General features: G+C 42.5%; 1 protein-coding gene and 1 long non-coding RNA gene across 2 annotated transcripts; both read left to right on the top strand.

Annotated features, from left to right (window-relative positions):
- The first annotated feature begins 674 nt into the window (after nucleotides 1-674).
- On the top strand, nucleotides 675-2372 carry VMO1 (vitelline membrane outer layer 1 homolog). Its single transcript, XM_053971727.1, has 3 exons — nucleotides 675-842; nucleotides 1311-1408; nucleotides 2087-2372. The coding sequence occupies exons 1-3, from the start codon at nucleotides 675-677 to the stop codon at nucleotides 2370-2372; spliced, it is 552 nt and encodes a 183-aa protein (XP_053827702.1).
- A 2365-nt stretch (nucleotides 2373-4737) lies between these two features.
- On the top strand, nucleotides 4738-6461 carry LOC128803114 (uncharacterized). Its single transcript, XR_008435642.1, has 2 exons — nucleotides 4738-4798; nucleotides 6306-6461. It is a non-coding gene; the product is annotated as an uncharacterized LOC128803114 (long non-coding RNA).
- Nucleotides 6462-24043: the final 17582 nt, after the last annotated feature.

Genomic DNA, 24043 nt, shown 5'->3' with positions numbered 1-24043 from the left:
TATCACCTTTCTACTTGTCCCCAGTGGCACTTAGCCCTGAGAATCACTGTGGGCATCCCAGCATATCTGACTTTGGTTAAGCTTGCTGCAAAAGCAAAGCATACAGTTTTTTATTGAGATTAAAAAGGCTGTTGAAAAGAAAGATATTAAAACCATAAATTACCTAACTTGTTGAGATTCCCAGGAATCCTATTCAACAGAAAGTATTGGGTGACACAGGACTTGAGTCTACTTATTCTTTGTTCCAGACCAGGTACCTTATATTTCTTCATCTAGTCTGACCTTCCTTGCCAAATAGCAATTGGTAAAATGGTTATGGCAGTTACTCTCAGAAGGCAAACATACCCATGGCCAAATATCTGTGTAGCCAGAAGCAGAAATTGATATTAAGCTTCTACCATGGGCAAAGCAAGGAGCACATAGGTGTTCCCTTCAGTGGTGGTGGATACACCTATGGCCACAGTATCTGCTGTGTGTCAGCTGCTGAACTCCCAGAGGATCTCCTCATGGGCACTGTGAGCAGGTCAGCAAGTGCTGTGTCCCTGCCTGGGTGGAAACTATTGTTCCAGTGGTGTTTGTCAATGGACTGGTAGGGAAAGGCAAGCAGCCTTGGAAGGGTATAAATTCCCCAGTCCATACACCAGCATTCCTTCAGCAGATGCAGAGCACCAGAGATGAAGTCCCTTGTGCCAGCTACACTCATCCTGCTCCTCTTCTGCCCCCGAGGCACAGGGGTGCGTGAATACACCTCTGTCCTCTCTGTGCCCAATGGAGGCCACTGGGGCAAGTGGGGCAGCCGGCAGTTTTGCCATCATGGCTACGCCAATGGATTTGCATTGAAGGTAAAATTTTCTCCATTCCCTACTGTCTCCTGTCCCTAAGGATTTTCTACATATTTGTCCTCTTCTTGAGTATGATATTGTGTACATAAAGCTATGAGTCTTCTGGCAAGTGTTGCCACTGTAGCTACACCAGAAAAGTCTGCATGTGGCTGATGTTGCTGGGAGAAGTCATGTGGGTATGAAAAGCTGGATTCTGGGAGAGAGGCATCCACTACCAGTGTCTCTCCTGAGACTCCAAGACTCTGCTTTACCTGTTGGGTCAGAAATAGTTAGAAAACACAAAGAACATGTTACAAGGGTTAGGTGGTTTCCCAGTGACAGCTGTCTTTTCCAATGTACTTCCCAAGACATTTTCTCTTTCCCGTTACAGAAAGGAGGTGGGGCTGTTTCTGACAGGCATGAAAAGGACTTTTCCTGGGTCCTTTGCCCCTTGCCTTTACCTCTGCCCCTGTGTGACTTCCATTGCAGGTGGAGCCCGACCAGTTTGGAAGTGATGACACTGCTCTGAATGGCATACGCCTGCATTGTCAGGATGACTCAATAACCATTGAGTCCTTGGTGGGGGAGTAAGTGACACTCTGGTTTCTCTCCTGTTTGTCATGCAGCAGCTCACAAAACACCCATGGGTGTCACCATTTGCAGGGGTCTCTTCTCTCTGACTTGCTGTATACATAGTGATGTAGTATAGTGAATTAAAACAAGTGGTTAGGGGTTGTTTTTCATTAATTTTGAGGGTTATTAAACATGGTGACCTCACTTTACCACTTTTTGTTTGACCTTGGATTTTCTGCAGAGCACTGTGAACACCTGAAATATGGTCCCAGGGTTAGAGTTTTCTTTGGAAGGGTTTCTAACCATACATTTAGAAATTGCCCAGCCCAAGCCCTGGCCACGCTGCAGGGAAGAGTACTGCACCTCTGGCTGCTCTCCTGGCTGCCTGGTGTGTACCTGTCACACATGTCAGGGATGCATCATAAAACATGCACTCAGGCTGCCCTCAGAGTTTCAACCAGAACCATAACTATCCAATCTCAGGTTTCCTGGTGCTTTTCTGATGAGATATCAATGAAGAGAAAAGTACATCTTTGGAAGGCAAGGGAAACAAAAGGAGAAAGTAAGGGGCCCCCGACTGCAGTAGGATGCTGTGTCAGAGAAGTGCTAAGTTTCAGAGTAGCATGACAAGGAGAAGGAGCATTTCCCACAGCTCACAGAGCCCAGACATTTTTCCATTTGCTTTTTGTCAGGTGGGGTTCCTGGACCAGCTTCCAAGTTTGCCCTGGAGGCTACCTGACCTCTTTTTCACTGAGAACAGAAAAGTCCCAAAGAGCAGGTGATGATACAGCAGTCAACAACATCCAGTTCAGATGCTCAGATGAAGCTGTGCTGGTAGGTGATGGACTGTCGTGGGGCAGCTTTGGCCCGTGGACCAACAGCTGTAAGATATGTGGTCTCCAGACCAAGGTAGAACCTCCACAGGGACTTCAGGATGACACAGCACTCAACGATGTGAAGTTCTTCTGCTGCAAATGAGAACTTGCTCCACCTTCATCACTGCCTAAACGTCCCATATCCCACAGGAAGTGAAGTACCAGTAAAGCTTTGCTCTAGCTTTAGCCTGGGACATGCCCATGATGTTTTGACTGCTTGTATGTTGCTGTTCTGGCCAATACCTTAGATGATGGTGTCTTTTACAGCTACTGCTACGTTAGCATAGCCAAATCATTGAATCATGTACTGCTGGTATGTTGCTGTGAAAATGCTCAATCTCTAGCAATTGCTCAGAGCTGACAGATTTCTCAACTTTCTTTTTCTCTGACTGGCAAGTTTCTTTGAGGTTTGGTCTGCCCATTTTCCGCTTATTTGAAGTAATACTTGATTTGTCGATATGACAAACAGGGAAGAATGGGTATTTGAGTCCATTTGAAGCTTCTGACCAAAGCCAAAATGAGTAATGAGACACACAGGGGGTGAAAAGAAGTTTGGATGGGGTCATGAGAGACGTCAAAGGTTTGCTGTCATTGTCCACCCCTAGCTTAAATTACCTCAAGATTTATACATGCTTTTTGCAAGCAATCTGTTAGCTCCTGCCTGAGCTCCAGCCTTAGGAAACATGACTAGAAAGTGTGTTTACACTGTGCATTCATCTGTGTGGCACTGAACCACCTGGGTGGGTTGTAGCTCCCCAGGCCTTCCTTGCTGCTGCTTTGCAGTGTTCTCTTCTGGCTCACCTGGCTGCTAGTGCAAGATGTTTTTATGGGACTTGGATTTTGTTTGTCGCCTCTGGGCTTCATACTTTAAATAGAATGGGGGAGAATCCAAACTAAAAATAAACTCTATGTCAGTCATCCATTTCTTATGCTCCAATTTGCTGGATAAGCTGGAAGTTATTACCTTGTCCTGATATGCTAGATGTAAAGAATGTACTCACATTTCAGGGAAAAATAATGTTTGGAGATGATTATCATGCTCTATCAAGCCACCAAGCCTGTCCGGCAAGAGTTTGAGAAGACTTGCTGCCTCTCTGAGCACCTCCTAGGAAGTGCAGCTATCACTGTTCCCTCAAAGCAATGCATTATGCATCTTTGTGTGCTTGAGAAAAGCTAGGGGCATGATTTTGGCATTCTCCAGGTGACTGCTGGGATTGGGCCTTGGGGATGTTGTGTCTGGGACCACAGCCATGTGGAGCAGCACAGAGCTGATGGTGGAGGTTCCTTCTTCCAGTTCACATCCTTTCCTTAGCACATACATAGTAGCCATCACCACTCTGGCTCTTCAGGAATACAAATTTTTCTTACTGGTGCTTACCTCAAAAAGTACTCAAATAATAACTGTATTTCCTTCCACTGAAACACTTCAGCAAAGCTTCTGTAGTGCAAGAAGAATCTCAGAAAAATTCCTGCATTTGAATGATTTTATTTAAAAAAAAAAATATGAAATTTTCTAATCAGAACTTCTGCTGCAAATTTTCAGAGTTCTGATTTGTTTAATCCCAGGATTTGACTTATTTCTTAACATCTGGTATTTCTAGATGATCCTTTAACTGCTTTCGGTCTTCCTCTTGATTGCAGATATTTTAAGTGTGCAAATGCTTTATTAAAGAAATGCTTATTTTGTAAAACCAGCCCAGTCATCACTTGAAATACTGATTATTAGCTTCAAGGAACTGTTTTGTAGCTTCCATCTCAATTTAGGAGTTTCTGAAAAAATCCTTATTTATCATATATTCATCTCTCTCTAAACATATAAATCCCTCAGCTCTAGCAATTAGCCAAAAAAAAAAAAAAAAAAAGCAAAATAAACTCCCCCACAAAAAAATTACCCCAAAAAAACAAACAACCCCAAAACAGCAACCTTTTTTTAACAAGGGGAACCAAACTAAACTAAAACTAAATTCTGATGCTATCACAGTTAACTAGAGTTAGCAGTGTCCACACCATATCTTAACTTCCTAAATTACTGTTTTCAAGCCCCACAAGAGGACATATTTTAGTTTGCATCTAGTTGCTTGGCTTTCATTTTCCTGTGAAACAGGAATAATTTCAGCTTGCAAATTGACATCCAGTATAATTAGTGAGGCAATATTTGGGGACATAAAAGTAAAAATAGCTGCACTAATCTAAGCAAAACACACTTAATTTGATGAAAGTAAGCAGGAATCATGGTGACACAATTATCTGCATCATCTTCCAAAGCCTGGGGAATTCCCTTGTTGAGGCAGAGGCCGCTCATGCACTTCACAGAAGTCTTAGAGGGCCAACTGCTGGTCACCTTCCACCAGAGCATGTTGGACAAGCAAAAACCATCAAGTATTAATACTATGACACTGTGTGATCAGTGTCACCAGCAAATCTCGCAACAGGACATTCCAAGTGCGTTTGTTTTAGCGTGTGAGTAAGTCGTGGTTTTTTAAAGCTATACCGAGTTGTGTGTGCAGCCAGTTATGTGGGGGAAAAAAGGTCAGGTAGATCATCATCTCCGTATAGAGAAGGTTTCTAAGAGAGTTAATTTTTTGAATGACCAATGCCACTGAGCTGAAGTGCTTGAAAGAAGGAATGGCATTTCTTTTGAGTGACTTGTTCAAGAAGCAGTATCTGTTTTCTTATATATATGTATGCACATGTAAATGCAGATGATGGAAAACTGGAGCTTCATATTGTGCATTTCAGAGTAATTCAGGCTGGAAGACTCTGATCATCTGCTCTTTCTTTGCAAATGAACTATTCAGTTAAATTTTGAGGTTTCACTGTGGGAAGAATTATTCACAATGCCAGCAAAACTGACCTCTGCTTTCCTGTTATGTCAGGTGTAACACAACTTCCTAACAGAGTGTGAATAGATACTCCAAATGAGAGCTGTTCCAAGAAATGTTTGGAAAACAGAATACCATCTTCTCCTCACATACTTTCTCATGTACTTATCAGCAACTTGAAAATCAAATGGCTATTTTTTTATCATCTGAATATTGATGAACCAGCTGGGTCTCCTCTGATGGTCCACTTGCAAAACATGGGTTATACACAAACTAGAAAGTAGATCTCAAGCATTTACTTCACTCAGAGTGGAGAAATCACTCTTATACCAGAAATGAAGGCATAAAACCATCATCTAAGTGTGCTGGAGCTAGTGTGGCTGAAAAGGTGCATAGCTGGAATCTGTGAGTGGCTACATCTGCATGACTCAAAAAAGTGATTGTGTGTCTCTGGCACATCTACAAGTCAGGAATATGTTGCTAAAGAACTAACACACAGTCCCTGTGGAATGTTGGTGGAATTAGTGGCAACACCAAGGACCAAGCAAGAATTATCCCTGAATCTTCAGATAACATGGCAATTTTGGATCTGGAACATGAGTAGGCTTGGGGAAGGCAAGGAGGAGTTTTCCACTCATCCATGTACAGCTTCCAGGGAGACTGATAGAAGCAGCAGGCCTGGAGCTTTCCCGAAATGATTTTTAAAAGCCAATTCTGTTGAATTAGACTGAATCAGACCAAGACCAGACCTGCTGTTAGCAGTGCTCCGGTGAACCAAGCTTTGAGTCTGCCTCTGAGAAAGATGACTATAGAAATTCTAGCCTTCATGGCCATATTGTTCCTGTTGCACAAGGAAGATAGATATTCCATCCATCAAAAAGTGCTTTGAAGCTTCAGTTGTTAGTTTTTGTGAGATGCAGGGGAAACACCTGAAGATGCTTTAGCTAAATTTCATTGATAATACTATACATGGTGAGTGCACCATGCAGGTCATGCTCAAACTCTCATAGTTAGCAAGTTTTCCAACTTCATAAAACCAATCTTAATTAACTAGTGTGATTGCCAGTGAGGAAACAACTAAAAACACCTAGTTTTGGATTTATTGAGTATTTATTGAGTAATTTATTGAGTATTCTTGAGTATTTATTGAGTATTTTGATTGAGTATTATAACTGAATAATTTATTGAGTATTTATTTGAAAATGTTTTTACAGAATGTGAGGAGCAGAGAACCTATGGATCATGAAAAGAAAAACATCAGAACTCTGGAGAGGTGATTGAAGGATTGAATTCTGGCTTCCATGCTCCCCCACAACACTGTGGGCATGACTTTGTCCCACAGGACTTAATATCAATGGTTTTTGCTTGAACATTTTTTGTCTGAGGAGTTATTGTGTGGTTTGTACCCACCTGCTCTGTCTTCATCTCTGCAGAAAGGGAGAAAGACAGTCCAGGCTTCAGCAAGTAATGTTAGAAGCTGTTGTCCTGGCAGGAAGAAGGAGTAGCTGGCTCAGTGGAAGCTGGGGGAAACGCATGAGCTGTCTGGCAATGCATAAACACGATTAGCAGCAAGGCAGCAACACCAGATATAAAGAAAACATATTGGTCCTGTGCAGATAATGTAGAATCTTTCTCAGAGACTTTTGCATTTGGTGTGTGTTTTCTGAGCTTTCCATGTTCTACTGGAGCAAAACTTGGTAGACATCAGTCACCTCATAACCCCTTCCAACACAGAGTGACTCTGTACTGCTTGCTAAGGCTTGGTGGCTTTGGCAACAGCCCACCTAGCTGGGTGACATTTGGCTCCACTAGCAGCTGGGCCTCTCCAACAGAGAGGCTTTTTTGAAATCTCCAACAGAGATTTCTTTTTGATTACTCAAAACCAGTTCAACAGTAGCAATGGGGTAGTGGTAATTTGGTGCATTTCTTAATGAACATAAAGCAACAAAATGGGCACCCATGACCTCTTTAGTGCTGTGTAGAAAAGGAAAAAAAGTGACAGTGCCACAGGAACACGTGCAGGAGTTTCATAACTCAGTTTGTGAAAAAGAACATTTTCAGAGGGAATGGGACAGTATGAGAAGTCATGTTACTGTGTGAGTCATTTCAGGATCAGGCCCTGAACAAGCCCAAGACATCCCCTTTGTGTTTCTGCTGTTCTCTTTCTCGGAGGGAGCATTCTGCTGCTGTCCACGAATTACTTAGAAGTCCATGGACAAAACTTTACATCACTGGCTTCATTGAAATCCAGAAAGGGCCACTCTTACCCTAAAGGAGTCTCTTCATGCCTTCAAAAATAATTTAACCAATTTCACTTTTGCAAGTAGTAGAAGTAGATTAAAAAATTAATTCCCCAATCTGATGTTGTGCCTAGAATGACCTTCAATCCTTACGCCAGCATTTTTTTTAATGTCAGTGAACTTTTTATAGTGAGATAACCAAACGTAATTTAAAAACCAACTTTCTGTCTCAGCTTTTGCCACTTATCAAATAAGACCACCTTTTGTAATTCTAGTTTATTGCTATAGAATCCCCAACATGGCTAGAAGTGCTGTCAATTGAAAACATGAAATAGATTCTAAAGGTTGATTTGAACATGTTCTTTTCTGAGAAGAAAAGACAAAAATAAATTCTATGTCCTGCTAGCTACAGTGTTTGTACTTCACTGTGACAGCAACTTCTGTGTGCTTGCTGGGAAGAGCAGTGACAAAGCTTTTCTAATTTTAAAGGAGACTTCCATCTCAGGAAAAGTAGTGCCTAAATGAAGAAAATATCACTTCTATAGCCAGGTTTTTTCAAACAAATGTCTGGGAACACATCAGTGTTTACGGAAAAAACGTAACTGTGTTTCTCCTCTGGTTCATGCAAGTGAAGTTGCACATCTCTGAAGTAGGGGATAAGTAAGAAAGACATAAACTTAGGAATCATTACTGTATAAACAACCTGATGAAAAATTTCCTTTCAAGTCCAACCAAATGACTGCAACTTTCCATGTGAGATTATAACACCCATGCTACGGTGCTAAGTAGTTATCCAGCAGTACCTGCTGAGTGTCACTCCTATTAGAGGTGTAAGAAATTCACTGATGTCCTCCCGGGCTTTAAAACCCAGCTGGAAGTTTATCAATGGGTTACCTCAGAGGTGGCTCACCTTGAATGAGATACAGTGTCACACTCTTGCTTGTTAAGCAGGCTTCTATATAAGTGTTATGGTTTCCATAGAAACATAACTAAATCTTTCCTCCAGCATAATCCCTAAAAGCTTTCACAGACCTGGAAAATACACAGTGAACAGTCAATCATTTTTTATGCTGACAAAAAGAATGCCACAGTTGTCACCCAGTCAAGTTTCTCACACGGGGCAAAATAAGTTTAAATCCCACAGAGCAGAATTGCCTTGTAGCATTCAGACATTATCTGGAATCCCATTTCCCTGCAAGTTAAGTTTTAAAATGCTCTAGAGAAACCTTACAAAACTGTGTGAGCTATAGGTAGGAAAGACCTTAATTGTCTTCCCAAAGCGTGTCGGTGAATGCAAAACCCATGAGAACAGAAGCAATAATTATGCTGATCTCTTCCCCAGGCCTATATTGCTTTCAGTTGTACATTTTCAAGTGTTCTTCGTGACGAGTTTTAAATGTTCTCCTTCATAGCTGGGACTACCAGCATGTTGCAAGGATTCTCTGGGCAGAAGAATTTCCCCCTAACAGTCTGTTTCCTCTTGTGCAGGTAGGGATCAGTCATTTCTCTCAGGCAACCAGGGACAGGACAAGAGGAAATGTCCTCAAGTTGTGCCAGGGGATGTTCAAGTTGAACATCAGGAAGATTTTTTTCCAAAGGGTGGTCAGGCACTGGAACAGGCTACCCAGGGAGGTGGTAGAGTCACCAACCCTGGAAGTGTTCAGGAAATGACTGGATGTGGCACTTAGCACTGTGGTTAATTGGATGATGGTGTTTGGTTGAAGGTTGGACTTGATGATCTTGGAGGCCTTTTCCAACCTTAATGAGTCTGCTAATTCACTTGGAGTATGACTTCTTACAAATCTGTGTTTAACCTTGCCTGCTCTTTTAGTGTCTTCAAGAATGTGAGCAGAGCAAGTTGAAATAAAATCTGGACAAAACTATAATGATTCATCTAATTAACACTGTATGAATTTTTTTTTTAATTTAAATATACAGTGCTGTTGTAACTCATTTAAGCAACTGAACATAAGTTTATTGCAAGTGCATGGATAGTTTTATCACTTTCAACAATTAAAATTAGACAGAAGCAGGTGTAGGGCTGAATTTGCTTGCTAGAATTACTTATTATGAATGATAGATATATGAACTGCAGTGCCCTCAGGTGGAAATTACCTGAGTGAACGTGGACACCTGTAATTTATAGTCCATCAGTGACAATGTCCTTGTCTTCTGCTTCTATTATAGAAATAGGTCTGATGTTTAGCAATAACCTAACCCTGTTTGTTCTCTGTTTAAATGGTAAAATGCAGTTTTTTCAGCTTGTAGTTAGGTCATACATTCCAGGCAGAAAAGAAAAATCTTCCAAGGAGCTGATTCAGGGCTGCTGGCTGTGGGTGACCAATGGGTATTAATGGCAACTGATGGCTTGGTCACAGGCCCCAGACACTGGGGGCTCTCTGTGCATGCAGTCCCTTCTGCAAAGCAGATGGCCTTGTCCACAGCCAGGAGCCAGGCAGCTATCAAGGGCCAGACACAAAATTCCCAGACTCTGCATCATCTCCACTTCATGTGGGAGCATGGAACAGTTGTCAGCTCTCGTTACATCCCTGTGAGTGAGCTCAGTCCCTTCCCAGATGGGCTAAAGCAGGACTGGCTGATAGAGACCCAAGGAATGGCAGCTGCTCGGGGGACTCTCTGCTTCCATAGGGCAAAATTCCTCCCTGGTTCATTGGCTGGCCTGCACGCTTTCCTTGGGGCAGAGCAGACAGGCAGGGGGAAGGGCTGTCCCTTTCATGCTTCTGGCATGGGGAGAGAAGGAGGAGGTGAGCAGCTCTTGTTAGAGCTGTCCTCCTTCATCCTGGGGGTGACATGAGGACTCTGCATAATGGGAGTGAGTGGGGCTTGAGAGAGGACACAAACATTGTCTTGAAGCTAACAGATTGAGAAACAGCTGTGAGATGAGCTATTGTTTCATGTCCCCATACTTACCTCCAAGAATAAGAGCTACTTCCTGAAACTTTGGGATTTTTAAGAAATCAATTAATTTATACTGTAGTTCAAGATAGCTTAATGTCAGAACGTCCCAGGCAGGTTGGCAGTTGATACAGATTTGTTCTGGCAAGGCCAGTGTATCCTAGGAGCTTGTTGAGAACTCTACAGGGATGACCTACACATCTCTGCCAAGATTATGCTCCAGTCAAACTGTTGAACTTCCAGGTGAAGGAACTGATGGAGGAGCTGAACCCATTACACAGCATCAGGTAGGATGAAGGGAAAGTGTCCCTTGAGGCAAGGCCCCAAGCCCTGTGTTGCATGGAAGGAGGGATGGCAAAGAGCAATCCCTGAACAAGTGGAGCATGGGGACTCCTGTGGTAGGACTAATTGGACGCTTGTGAGCTATTGCAGCAGGAGAAAGGCTCCTTCACCACCTGTGCAGGACCTCAGTAGGTGAGACCAGAGGTTGTATTGGGGTAGGAGTCCAAGCTGGTTGAGCCTGATCCGTGCTCTGTAGCACTGTGATCCTCTGAAGTGGTGTTCGTCACTTCCAATGAGCTTCCTGCTGCTCTGCTTCTGCTCCTTTGCACTGGGCTCTCCTAAGAAGAAGCCAATCTGGATGCACGCTCCTGAGCTGCAGGGATCAGAAGGTAGCTGTGGGTAGCACTGTTAGGTGTGTTATGTGTGTTCCCACTGGAAACCATCCTGTTCTCAAATAGCCTAGAGTCAATCAATACAGGAAAAACAGGGACAGGCAATGGTGGGTAGTGAGGCAATGTCTTTGATGTTGTCCAAAAAATCAGTGGAAGAAATTATGGCATAAAAGCTGCAGGAAAACCAGGAGTGAATAGGCAATTATAGTTTAAACTCCTCTTCCCAAGGAGACCTGTGGTTTTTTTACATAGGTATTTATACAATATGCATTATAATTGTCCTTTGAGGGACTAAGCTTCATGAGATGAATAAAGAACAGTAATACAAAGATGTAATTTAATTAGAGCATATTTCATACTACACCATGACCTCTTTCCATTTGCCCTGAAAGCTGTGTCCTTGATGTCAGCACTGATGGTGATGCTGCAGGAGCCGCATCAAACTGGTGGTGAAATGGAGAGCCAGGCTCTCTGCTGTGCTGGGATGGATACACCAGCTAAGAATGCACTGCCTGACAGCATCACCCCTGGATGCAGGCAAATGCAGGCCACAGCCTTGGATTTTGATGGCTTTGTGATATGTCTAATGAAAAGTGGGTCCCTGAGACATGTTCTTATGAACCTTTCTCCCAGTTTCTGCTAGAGACCATTAAATAAGAGGAGCCACTGTCATGTAGCATATGTACCCCAATCAAACAAGGAACAGAGAGCTCAGCAGGATAGAAAATGTTTCTGTAGCATTACTGCAAGTGCATGCCACCTCCTGGGATTGTGAGAGAAAGGAAAAAACACAAAACTCCACAAGCAGAAGTTAAATTCTTACTAAAGACCAGAGGCATGCAAATGCCATTGTCTCCCTTTCGAGTTTTAGAGCGACCTATGAAGATAAAGCTATTAATCAGGTAAGCTGCAAGTCAGATCTCATGCTTTGGCTGATCCAAATGGCCAAAGCTAATATATATAATGATACCTAATTTCATCTGAGGTGAAGAAATGCCACAAGCTCTCCCAAGACATAGGACTGCAGAGACATTCCAGATCTGATGAGGAGTCCCAGTCAGATTTTTCAGATGTGAAAAGAGTGGAGCAACAAGGGAAAATCTTCATCCACCTTAGAAGGGAAGTTCACTGTCCCTATGACAAAACAGACCAGTCACTGCCTGCAGCACTTGTCAGCTTCCTTAAAGACCCTAGACACACTAGGGCATACCTAACATATCAAGAACTTCCATAGTGCTAAGGGTGCATACTTTCCTTCCTTGTAGCAACATTAACCACAAAAAAGTCCAATTTCTGCTTAGAATAAAGGACAAAGGCCCCCAGGAATCCAGCATCTTGGGAAAGAACTGTTTAGAGCCACATAACACCAGGCTAGATCACTATTTATTGTGATGTTGCAGTCTGAAGTGAATATTGCTTTTATGACCAAATTTTAATTTGGCACCAAGTGCCTCTTTGCTAAATGCCTGTGAGCCAAGGACCAGTTTGGGTTAGAGTTTGATTTGGGGATGCTTTAAAGCCTGGATACTTTTTCTAGACTTCTGCTGAGGAGAAATAGAGCTCTTTCCATGAGCTCTTTCTGTCACTCACCATGAGGGTACCATATGCTTCCTACAGCATTTTTCTCTTGTGGACCCTGAGAATCACCTCCAGGTGGTCTTCAAAAGAAGTACTGGTTGATGTATTCCCAGTCCTTTGAAGCAGTTGCAGAAAAGGAATCATTTACCTATCGCTGGAGTTTGAGATATGCCATCCATGTGGTCACTAACCCTGCACCCTCTTTACTCTGTCTCTTGGAGCCTTGAATCATGCAGAGGATGGCTGTGTGCCAACACAGGCAGCAGTCCAACCATTAGTCACCCTGTGGAGCACTGAGGCCATAAGATTCATCTGAAATCACAAGGTACAGCAAAAGCAAAAGGACTCCAAAGGCAGAAGTCTCCTGCATACTGTGGGAGGGAAGTAGGAGAACATGTTGCTGGGAAGGGCAAGAAACCTCCTGAAAACCTGCCTTACCTGCAGGAGCATCTCAGTGACATCTTGGCTCTGCCAGGTTGTTGCCTTCACCCCCACAAAGTGGCATTTTGAGGAGAGGAGCATTGGATCCCTGATGGCAACAGCTGTCCCCTTGTGAACTGATCCATTTTTCAGCAGCAACTCTGACTACGGAGCACAGTTGTGACCTGTGAGCTGCCTTGTCAATGTGCAAATGCTGGCTGTCTAAATGGACAGAAGAAAAGCAGCAAAGATCTAACTTCCCAGCCCAGAGTGAGATTCCTCTCTGTTGTGCTTCCAGCTACGGCTGGGGGATCATGAAAGAGGATGTGCAAACACTGTGCAAACAGTGTTCTTCAAAACCCCTGAGCCGTCTTGAAGTGGTTTACTGTGTTTTAGCTGATAGCATGAGCCATGTGCTATCACAGACACCGACCATGTACAAAGTGCATGACCCCTGCAGCAGTGATCCTGCTGGGCTCACCAGCTGGACAATACCTACCAGCAATCTGCAGCAGTTTCTCCTCAGTATTGTATATTATGCTATGTCCTACCTCACTATGTGTATGTTCAGTAGGTCATTCCAGTCAGGGATGAGGTGCTGCAGATTGCTCTGGCTGTCTGACAATACAGAGCTCTTCTGTATAAGGATGCTGATGTGAAATAGGTCTGTAAGATGGGGCTGCAGGAAAAAGGTTGGAGGAATGCAAATTGTATGGAAATGCATGATTTGGATGTGATGGGGCCTGATAAGCACTAGGCAAGGATTCTATAGACTATGGTCTACGCCCAGCTCTGCAAAATGCACTGTCACTTACATGTCATTAGTACACTGAGTACTCTTTCTGTGATTCACTTCTCACCTCTCTCTCCCTTAAATGAAGATCCATCTTCTCTTCTGACCATTCCAGACAAAAATGATAGCAAGGGAGATCTGCATTAACACTTGGTATCTGCTGTTGGTCTCCACTGAATGTACAGCTGTGTCCTAGCCCCTCTCCTGCTCCTCCAGACAGCTCTGGCTGCTGACCCACACTGGTGCTCTCCTCTCCTGTCCTACTGCAGGGCTGCTGCTCTTCACCTTTGCTCTTCACATTTTCTGTGATCTGCTCTGCTCAAAATTCCCTACACACCAAGGCCAGCAGCAAAATCCCTGCCATAGATCAGATATCAAGGCATGGCCCCCATATCAAAGGTGAAGATGTGGAGCAACCAAAACATTTGGTAATACTCTGTCTGTGTTTCACAGCCCTGCACCCAGTTGCTGGTGTTTTACCAGACATTATCCCATCCAGAAATTGTAATAGCATGTAGGAATATGTGTCCTTTAACAGCTCAAACTTTAATTTATCTGAGTAAACAATTGCGCTCATCTTGTTTTAAGTTAAATATTTGGCTCAAGGAACTCAAGTGCACAAATATAGCAAAATCTTACAAGAAACTTCGAAAGGAACTCTTTACAAGGACATGTAGTGAGAGGACAACAAGCAATGGATTTAAAGTGAAAGGGGGCAGGTTTAGATTAGATATTAGCAAGAAATTCTTTACTATGAGGGTGGTAGTCATCTGAGCCGGGATCTTCTGCTGTCCTTTCAGTCTCTGAAGGTGCTTTTGGGGAGGGACATGCTGCAGCCTAAAGCATGGGCTTTATAAAGGATGCAGAAAGGCTGCTGAAAACATAGAAAGCACAAAAAAAAAAAGTATGTAATGTATAGAGGAAATTCTGAAATGTGGGAACTTCAAAGGTTTTGAGATGTTCAGGCTGCTGGAAATGAAACTGAAACATTATTTGATTGTGAACAGGAAAACCTTGATAGGAAGAAAATATCAGTTAGTGATTGGCTTGTTAAGCTCAGGGCAGAGGAAGGTATGATGAGTTAAAGTAGCTGGATGCTCAAGATGGAAAATTTGAGTAGGAAAAAATAAGGTGCTTATATGAACTTGACATGAAGAGCTGTTAGAGCAGGCAGACAGGGAAAGAACAGGGTCTCTCCCTCTGGAGGACTCCCAACATCAGCAAGATATTCCTCTGGAAGACTCTGACTGAACACTTATTGCCAGGCTTGAGGAGGAGAATAAGAATGTCCTGCAGTGGCTGTGACATCTCTGGTGAGGTGAGGGAACCCTCTCTGGATCAGTGAATAAAAGGAGTGGGATCTCATTTCATCTTGCTGCAGCCATCAGTTGTTGTGTTGGAAGTCCCCAGTTTAGACACATACATCAAACAGAGGCGCATGCAGAAAGGCTGGTTGGGTGTACTGCCTGTCGCTGCACTGAGCTTGACACCTATGGGAGCGACAGAAATGCAAAATCTACTTATTAAATTAAATTAGTACCACTAAGGTGTCAATAGATAGACTGGTCAGTTTTCCAGAAGGATGATTTGCTGCCAGAGGTGTCATTTTCCTTTAAAATTAACCATTATGTGCCAAGTAAGCCTTGTACAACAAATACCAAGGAGTGGTTTGAGTGGAAGATGGAGAAAATAGGGCAGCCTAATCAGAGGCAGGCTGAAATCAATCTCCTGCTGTCCCTGACCCAGAGACTCTCTGCTGAGATCTCTGCTGCATAAAGACAAGGCATATCCTTGCCTGTGCATTGCAAGGAAGGTCATCAGGGATTCACAGGAACAACACAGGAGAATCTGAGACCTTACATTTGCATTCTGAGATTCACCCCAGCATTAACCCGTACCCTAGCAGAATGAACTAGTTTCAGCTTTATGCCCCAAGTTCCCCTGCAATACCAAATCCAGGTAAGGGATTAAATTATCTGTGCAAAACCACACATCTGTGCATTCAGACATTGATTTGGTGCTTGCCTTAATTTTCACACTAACAAGAAAAATGCAATAATTTTAATATATGAAAGAAATAGTAAAATTTACAGGATCGTAATGAAAAAAACCTTTTGAAGTGATCTGACTTTCTCTCAAGAGAAGCTATTTTTGTCTGCTTTTTAAAGAAAATAATAAATGTATTTTTGGTGGCCAGCCAGTTCAGAAAATAAGCTGCCAGTGTTATGCTGAACTGGTCTATTAGTATGGATACCAAGAGACACTCTGCTCTTCGTTTACATTGTGAAGGAATGGTTTCACATGCTAATACCCTGTTTCCATCAGTGTCCTACACATGGAATCATAACAGCATCTTGCAGTCTTGCCTGGGTGTTTGCAGTTGTGCAAGAATCTCAGTAGAAATCCATGGTAAGTCCTTCTCTCCCAAGAAGTGGACAGCATTTTAGAAAATACCCCAAACCACCTGTGAGCACAGCAACCCCTGGAAGATGCATTATTTGTGTTCAATAACTTTATTTCTGATAGGATTAATGGCAATTTGAAAGAGCATTTAAAAAAGACAGAACAGTTCTTTCCACAATTACAGCTACACCAGCTTAATTTACAAACTCCTATAAATCTGTTGACACATGGTAATAGTGGCATTTATTCTTTGTTCTAATATCAGATTTACACTGGTTTGGTACACTCAGTGCCTTTCATTGCCAATTTCATCCCAAGTGCCCTTTGTTTTTCAAAGATGGGCAAAGGAAAAATTTCTCTAAACTGTGAGTGTCTGGATATGTACCATGGTGCAGGCTTTTATTCTGGCAGAGTAAAATAGTTGTGTCAAAAGCTCTGTATTGGGAAGGGAAGGGAAGGGAAGGGAAGGGAAGGGAAGGGAAGGGAAGGGAAGGGAAGGGAAAGGAAGGGAAGGGAAGGAAAGGGAAGGGCACTTAATTGACAACTGCTCAGAAACTTAGACTGGTCATAAAATGCTGAGTCTCAACTATATAAAACGACAGACTCCTTGTCTCCTATAATTCAGACCAGTTAGTCATTCTTAGACACCCTTGAGAATATGAGCCTGAAATTCTGATTTGAGAAACAAAAAAATTGAAAATGTACTCTCTTTTGCATCACAGTTTGCCCATGGAGGAACCAACAGATGCACTTTTGATAGCAACAGAGTGCAGACAGATCTCTTGGTACTGAGAGCCATAAATCAACTACTTCTGTTCTTGATGCTGCAGTTATTCAACACATTCTTCAAACTATCAGTTTCCCCAAAACAGATCAAATTACAGTCTCTAAAATTCAATCCCCAAATAGACTTATTTTTAAAAAACTAACAACCATCACCACATAGCAATGCTTTCCCTCTTGCAAACAACAATCCTTTTATCAAGAGGAGTAATAAGGTAAAGTATATGTGGTCTTTCTGCCCATGATGAAATTCTTTGTTAGCCCAGAGCACTTACAGAGCTCTACTGGAGCCATGGGTGATGCTGGGTTTCAGACTGGTGAGCCCTATATTTGCGTGGATCTGGCACCCACTGTCAGAGGTCTTCACCCTTGGGCTGAAGCAGAGTTAGTGAAACCTTGCTGAGAGTAATAGGAACAATAAAGAAAAAATCATACATCTAAGAAATTAAATGGTCTGAAATATTTTGAATATAATTAAATTGCACTTGGAGTTTTCCCTCACATCAATCAAGCCAGCTATTAAATATTTTTTTATGTGAACCTTAGGAAGATTTGATGCTATAAACCATTAAAGCCAGATATTATAATTTCCCCCATGGCCAGTATGAACATCATATTAATCATGCAGCACCCACTGCAAGCTATTTCTATCATACTGCTTTTGTCCAGTCCCCTAAACTATTACCATCTATCTACTACATGAATTTCCTGTAATGGATTGTAAGAAGTCCTCTGTGGAGCCCACTGACTGAGTGATCAGAAGAATTGGATTTTTTTTCCCTCCTTTTCAACATTTTCATGCATTGTCTTTAGTGACTCATATGCTTCATTTTTTTCCAGGTGTGCTTTAGGGAAAAATGAAAATAACCCACCTCCAGCATAGGCTCAGCCTCTTAGGAGAAACTACAAGTTTTTTATTGTTACTATAAACAAGATTTTCTGTTGCAGAAGATCCAGTTAGTGCCATTACTGGGCAGGAAGTCTCCTCTCAGGCTATTAATCGCTTGCTATTTTTTTCCTATGGAAAAACAATAAACAAAAAACCAAAGGATCCTCATTGGTAATGCTGTTCATATTACAGATTAAATTGCCAGAGGAAATATATAGTTTGACATATTAAAATTTTTCTATGAATCTGTACATAAACATACAGATTTTTGTTCCTGTCAGCGCAGCATTTGCAGGTCTGCATTAAACAATGAATTTCAATGCCATTGCTCTAAAAGCATCACTCAGCAGCTCTGTTGCTTCTGGGTCTGATGGTAATAGATTGTCTAAGAAATCTGGACACGTTCATTTTGCCAAGGGATCGAGTGTTGCTGGAGGTAATGCACATCAGATGAGATGTCACACTCTCAGAAGAAGTGCAGAGGCGTTTAAGACAAGCCAAATTCTCGGCTGTTTATATTCTTCTTTACCAATCAGGGTATCAGGATGCAGACTGAATTTATAAATAATGGAACGGGATTTGTTGCATGACAGAAGCTCTTGGAGAGAGACATATAGGTTAGACTTTTTGCCTTATTATGTCTCAAAAAAAAAAAAAAGTGATTATCTGTGTTCACAGTTTAAATTAAATAAATATGTTTGGTTGTGGAGCGAAAGAGAGATTTCAAAAGAAGAGCGCTTCAGACAGCACGTGCTGCAGGTTGTCAGGGGGGAAGCAGAGAACAGCAGCCAGCTGTCTTTTGTGCTGCACAGGTTTACCAATGCTTCAGAGCAGCCCTGAGAAATGTTGCAAGTTTTAGAAACAACTGTCTCCAATGAACACTAGTTCTTGGCTCCTATTTGAAAGCTGGTTTTGGGTCACTGGTAACTTCCCTGAAGAAGGAATGAGGAGAAAAAAAAAATTCTGTTGGGGATTAAATGAGAGCCAGAGACATGGCTGTGGTTTCCTTGTGGCTGTGGAGGCATTGGTGGAGCAGGGAGGGAGGATTGTAAATTGGGTTTAGCTGGAGACAGCAAGAGTAGCAGCGAGAAGACAGAGTCTAATGGCATCTCCTTAGCTTTTTGCCTTTCAGTATTTTTGCCTATCATGGTTTGACTAATCCTTTAAATATATTTTGCGTTCATTTCTCAAATAACCAGCAGACATATGGTGCTAATGAGAACTAGAGAGGGTTTGTTTTTTTAATGAGCAAGAGCAGCTGGTAAGCAGAACATAAAATTAAAAATGGAGGGAAAAAAATAAGCTCAGGGGGATAGATAAGGTTATTAATCACAGCAGAATTCCTCAGCTCTCTCCTCTGATGAGAAGCATCAGGTGGAGTGGGACACTGGTGACCTTGAGACAAGGTATGTGACAGCCTTTTGCACTAGGTGAAAAATAAGTGACTGTCTGATACATTCAGCTGTGTCACAGCTCTCCATGTCAGCAGAGATCCTCTGCCCTGTCCCCGTGCAGGCAGCTGGGCTGGTGGCGGCCCCTCCAGCTGCCCCAGGCTGTCACAGCATGGTTCTTCATTTGGAGGAAAGCCTGAGACACCTTGTGGGTGCCATCTGCAGTGGGACAGGTGAGCACAGACCAGCAGTGACACAACTGAAAGGGAAATAACTGGAAAGTGGAAAAAATTGCTCCAGTACATCCAGGGGTAAATTTGCCATTTCTGAGTGGTGCTGCATTACTGGGGAGTATTTGTGGCAGATGCCCACAGCTTTCTTTAAATGAAACTCACTTCATTTTCAGCTATTTAAACATGTCATTGTAAGCAATACAGAACAATAAGGGACTTTCCCAGGATGCACCTCTGTCTGACTGAGAGGCTCAAAGTAACACGAAGAGCCATCCTGCCCAGCAGCCCAAGGTTACTGCTGCACTACACTGCTGTTTTTTTTAATCAAGCCTATTTCATTTAATGACTTGCTAACCTACATTCATCAGGATGCACACGCTTTTCAATACTGCTGAATCAATCTGCTCTTTTCACTCAACAGAACTTCTGTGGATTGTCTTGGAGCCTGTTCCTGCCAGAAGCCTCCTGCTCACATGGTTACTGCTGGTCTGCAGTCAGGGTACGTCCTACCCCATGCTAGACAGCACCTGAGTCACAGGCATTATCTGTAAGAATATAAAAAGGTAAAAGACTTTAGAAAGGGCAAAAAAGGCCCCAGAAAGTAAACATAAAGCTGAGAAAGGCTGGGAAATTTCAAAACCTTCTCATGGGAAGCTAGGAAGTTAAGAACCAAGTGAATACATTTATACTTATCATAAGGAACAAGAAAGAACAAGAACTTATTGATAGTTAAGATGTGAAAAGTCCTAGATATATGCTTTGCAAGGATAGAAAAAGTTTCAATCTTAAATAATGAATTATTGTGTATTGTTTGAGGTTCATAGAAGTCCTTTTGTCAATGTTAAACCCACGTGGGTCCTTTTCTACTTGGTTAGAGTATAATGACTTTACACCTTTTCTTTTACGCTATTGGTTCAAAGAATATGTAGAAAAAGGCTTTGCATGGGCTGCCTTCTTGTCTCTGATCTGGATTTGCATGGATGTTGTTATTTCCCTGTGTCTCTTGCTTTTTGCTTGTATGATACAGACAGATAATAAATCCTAAGTCTGAAGCCAGTAAGGGTCCCGTCCTGTTTGTGAGACATGGACCAATCCAGCAGAATTATCCATACTATGATGCAGGGAGCCCCAGGCTTTCAGGGGCCCTGAGCACCTCTTGCTGCACTGGTTCCATGGCTGAGGTTGTCCTGTCTATCAGACCCTGTGCCTTTTCCAGAGAAACATGTGTTTTTTGTAGGTATGTCTGACTCTTAAAGTCAAGTTCTCCTCTGGTCTTTGCATGTGCCTGGCCATGAGAGATAGAAATTATCTGGTCCAGTTCTATATGTCTATATGAGAGCCAGTCTGTTCCTGCAATCCAAGGACAGAGAAAGAAGGTGGGATTTGTCTCTCCTAATACAGACAAAGCAGTTTAGTAGCTTTAGAGACCTTTCCCTACTGTGGCCATATCAAGGACAAAGGACAGTCCTATCCCTCCCTATGCTTACTGGAGTACACTTTGATCTCAGTAACTTTGGGTCAGAAACACAATTGTGGTCCCAATTCCTTGCTCCTCTCAGTGGGCTAAGGACATTTATGGACACCAGTGTTGCTTTCAGTGTTGGTCCTTTTGGTGCTGACAGTGGTGGGGAGGGACAGGCACGGGCTTCTTGCTTACCTTTCTTTGTATCCCCTGAGACACACTTTATGATGTGCAGAAAAAGTGTGTGGCTGCAGTGTGCATTCTTGATCTGATCTGTAGCACAGATGTGGATGCATTTAACAGACTGCAGTATGAGCATTACCCTTTGCTGGCTTCTGTGGTATTATTGATCTCATAATTATTATGCTGAGGGATGATGATGATTTACAAAAAACAAAAGCAGCCTCTTTTCTGAATAAAATCATTGGTAAATTTTTCATCCCTCAAATTTTGCCCAGAACATGCTCCTATTTTCCAGAGTCAAATGCATACTGCAGTAAAGTGACCTGAGCAGGAGTCTGTGCCATGCCTTTTCCTCCTTGAGCAGCGCACCTCTAAGGTGTACTGATGGTTGCTTTTTCTTATAATTGAGCAAAATGTAAGGTAGACTACCAGCCACTATAACAAAGAAGCATGACTTCTTTACAAGGTGAAATCATAAGAATCTGGCTATATGGGAGAAAGTTCTTGTTTTTGAACAAGTACAAAGAGAATCCTCACAGCTGAATGACACTAAGTGGCTTCTTCTGTTTAATAAATATAAAAAATATCTGTCTAGATCAGTTGGATGAGTAATGGAAGCACTCAAACCCTTTAGGGACACTTTTGCTGTCTTGCAGGCTTGGATTCCTTTTGCGCCTAGGATGAGAAGAATTGAAAAGGCAACAGTGGGAGATGATTACTGCTGTTAGCAGCAGTGAAGAATGAGTGCAGATGTATTAGGTTTTACCCCCTACATGTTAACAACCTTTCTAGGAACAAAGAGATGCTGTGTGCCATGGGATTTGGTGGAAAAGATGGGTGGGAAATTTCAGGGACATAGCTGAACATGCTGGGTTCAGAGACAGGGGAAATCATTCCAAATCCATTTTCTTCTTATATCAACCTGTAAAGCCTTTGGTGGACATAAGCATCAGGCATGCTGTGGCAGCCCAGCTCTGTGCCTAGAAAATGCTCTCCTGCTGCATATTCAGTCCCAGCAATCTCTTCAGGAAAAGACTCCACATGGCTCACTCTCACCAGGACTGACAAGTGCTATTTGAGCTGTTTGTGCTGTGAGATTCCCACAAGCCCATTGTGGGGGATGCACATTTTCAAGATCTGGCTAAGGCAGCTCTCTCTTGTTCACTCCCCTATGGTAATTATAGTGATATTTTTTGCTACATACTGTGCTGAGAGGGAAGGATCCCGTGGTGTGCCTGGATGTTGCACAGTGTAGAGCAACACAGTGCTCCCTCCTGCCTCTCCCAGACCCCCCTCAATCTCTCAGAAGGGGGAAAAGGCTCACATAAGAGGGATGTTTATGCTGATGTTATTCAAATGAGCAATGAACAAATAAAATGGTAGTTAGGCATTGCCTTTGCTTCTCAATACATTTCTTCAGGCAAAATTACCCGCAGTGGTACTTAAACCTCCTTGGGGGGTCTGTAGCTCTTGACAATGTTTTCTTTCCTGCCTGCTACAGTTTGAGGGGAAAAAAAAATTCTTTATTGTACTAGCACAGCCCACAAACTTGCTGAGGCACAGATGTGAAACTCTTGTCTTAGAAAGAATAAGGAGGAAAAAGAAATCTGAAAATAGGGAAAAATGTCAAGGGAGACATTTGCAATTATACCAAGTTCTTCCTTTGGATTTAAATATTTCTGTAACTTATTATGAAATTCAATGTTTGTAAGTAAGAATAAAACCTCTTTTTATTGAACAGTTGCTGGATAACATGTTTGTGCAGAACAGAAATATTTCAGGGTGGAAAAATCAATACTCAGAGGGGACTGAATGGCTCAAACTATGGGTAAGTGTATGGAGGCTACTATGAAGAGCTTCGCACTTTGAAATTTGCCCTGGTCAGTAGAAATGGAAACTAATTTCCAGCTAGCATCTTTTCTGAGGCCATTTGTTAGAACCTGTCAAGTTGATATGACCTCTCTTTCCAATCTCAAGAGGGCAAATGCTTCTATTTCCTATTTACATGGTGTTTATCACCAGGGCAAAAAGCAGTCTTCGCCATTAGACTGAGGAAAAAAAGAAGCCTAGCCACAGAAATAGGTACAGCTCATGCAAGGCAGGGCAATAGCATTTTGTAGGAAATTTGCACAGCCATGGATCACACATTGAAGAACAGTTTTAACTGTAGTCAAACTTCCATGAGCTTATGCAAGTACATGGCTTGGTTGACTTTGTGTGAGAGTCAAATCAGTAAATGAGAGGTGTCACAAAGTAGTCAGGAGAGGGGTTGCCTATTTGACTTTTGAATCCACTTTGGTCTGAGGGATGCAGGAAAGGCATTGAGCCTCACCACCTGAGCCAAGGACAGAGCACTCATCAAGGGCAGGTGACTGATTTGATTGATTACAGGAGAGAAAGGCAGGAGAATAATATTGACAAATGACATTTTAAGGAAATGAAATTATTCCAGGAGAGCTTTGCTTTTACTGATTAAGAATCAAAGGTCTGCTGAGCATGGACTTATCTCAGTCATGTTAATTTCTCCAGCATAGTGGACTGGTTGAATTCTTCAAAGAAAAACCTCACTACTAAAATCCAAAATAGATTAGATGACAACTGTAATCTATCAGCCATGATAATTTCAGCATATGTTGGAACAAAAAAAATTTATTTAACTGTATCTATCTGAGTTGGAACTATCTGAGTTGGTGAGGAGGTCTGTCTTTGCCTGTGGAGAAAAGCTCCTTTCTATCCTGCTGCAGCATGATTAATATATCCCCCCAAATTATATCTCCCTCTCAGAGGATCAGTTGGAAAGTGTTGGCTGGGAGCAAGTCTACAGACCTTCAGGTCAGCTGTGCTCTTTACCCATGCAAGTCAGAAGTGGCAGAGCAGGCAGAATTACAGCTGTGATTCATCTGGTGACATTCTGGAAGAAAGCCTCTTGTGAGAGGGCTTGGCAGCTGTCAGCCCTGTGAACTGCAGGATCACTGGGAGCGGGAAGT

This window comes from Vidua macroura, chromosome 2 (assembly GCF_024509145.1).
Source record: "Vidua macroura isolate BioBank_ID:100142 chromosome 2, ASM2450914v1, whole genome shotgun sequence".
Lineage (NCBI taxonomy): Eukaryota > Metazoa > Chordata > Aves > Passeriformes > Viduidae > Vidua > Vidua macroura.
The sequence above is the reverse complement of the archived record's forward strand: the minus strand, read 5'-3'. Positions and strand labels throughout refer to the sequence as shown.

Excerpts from the sequence above, each read along its gene's own strand:
- VMO1 (XM_053971727.1), top strand. The coding sequence starts at position 675 with ATGAAGTCCCTTGTGCCAGCTACACTCATCCTGCTCCTCTTCTGCCCC. Across the intron at positions 843-1,310 it reads CCAATGGATTTGCATTGAAG|GTGGAGCCCGACCAGTTTGG; the intron begins GTAAAATTTTCT and ends CTTCCATTGCAG. Across the intron at positions 1,409-2,086 it reads ATTGAGTCCTTGGTGGGGGA|GTGGGGTTCCTGGACCAGCT; the intron begins GTAAGTGACACT and ends GCTTTTTGTCAG.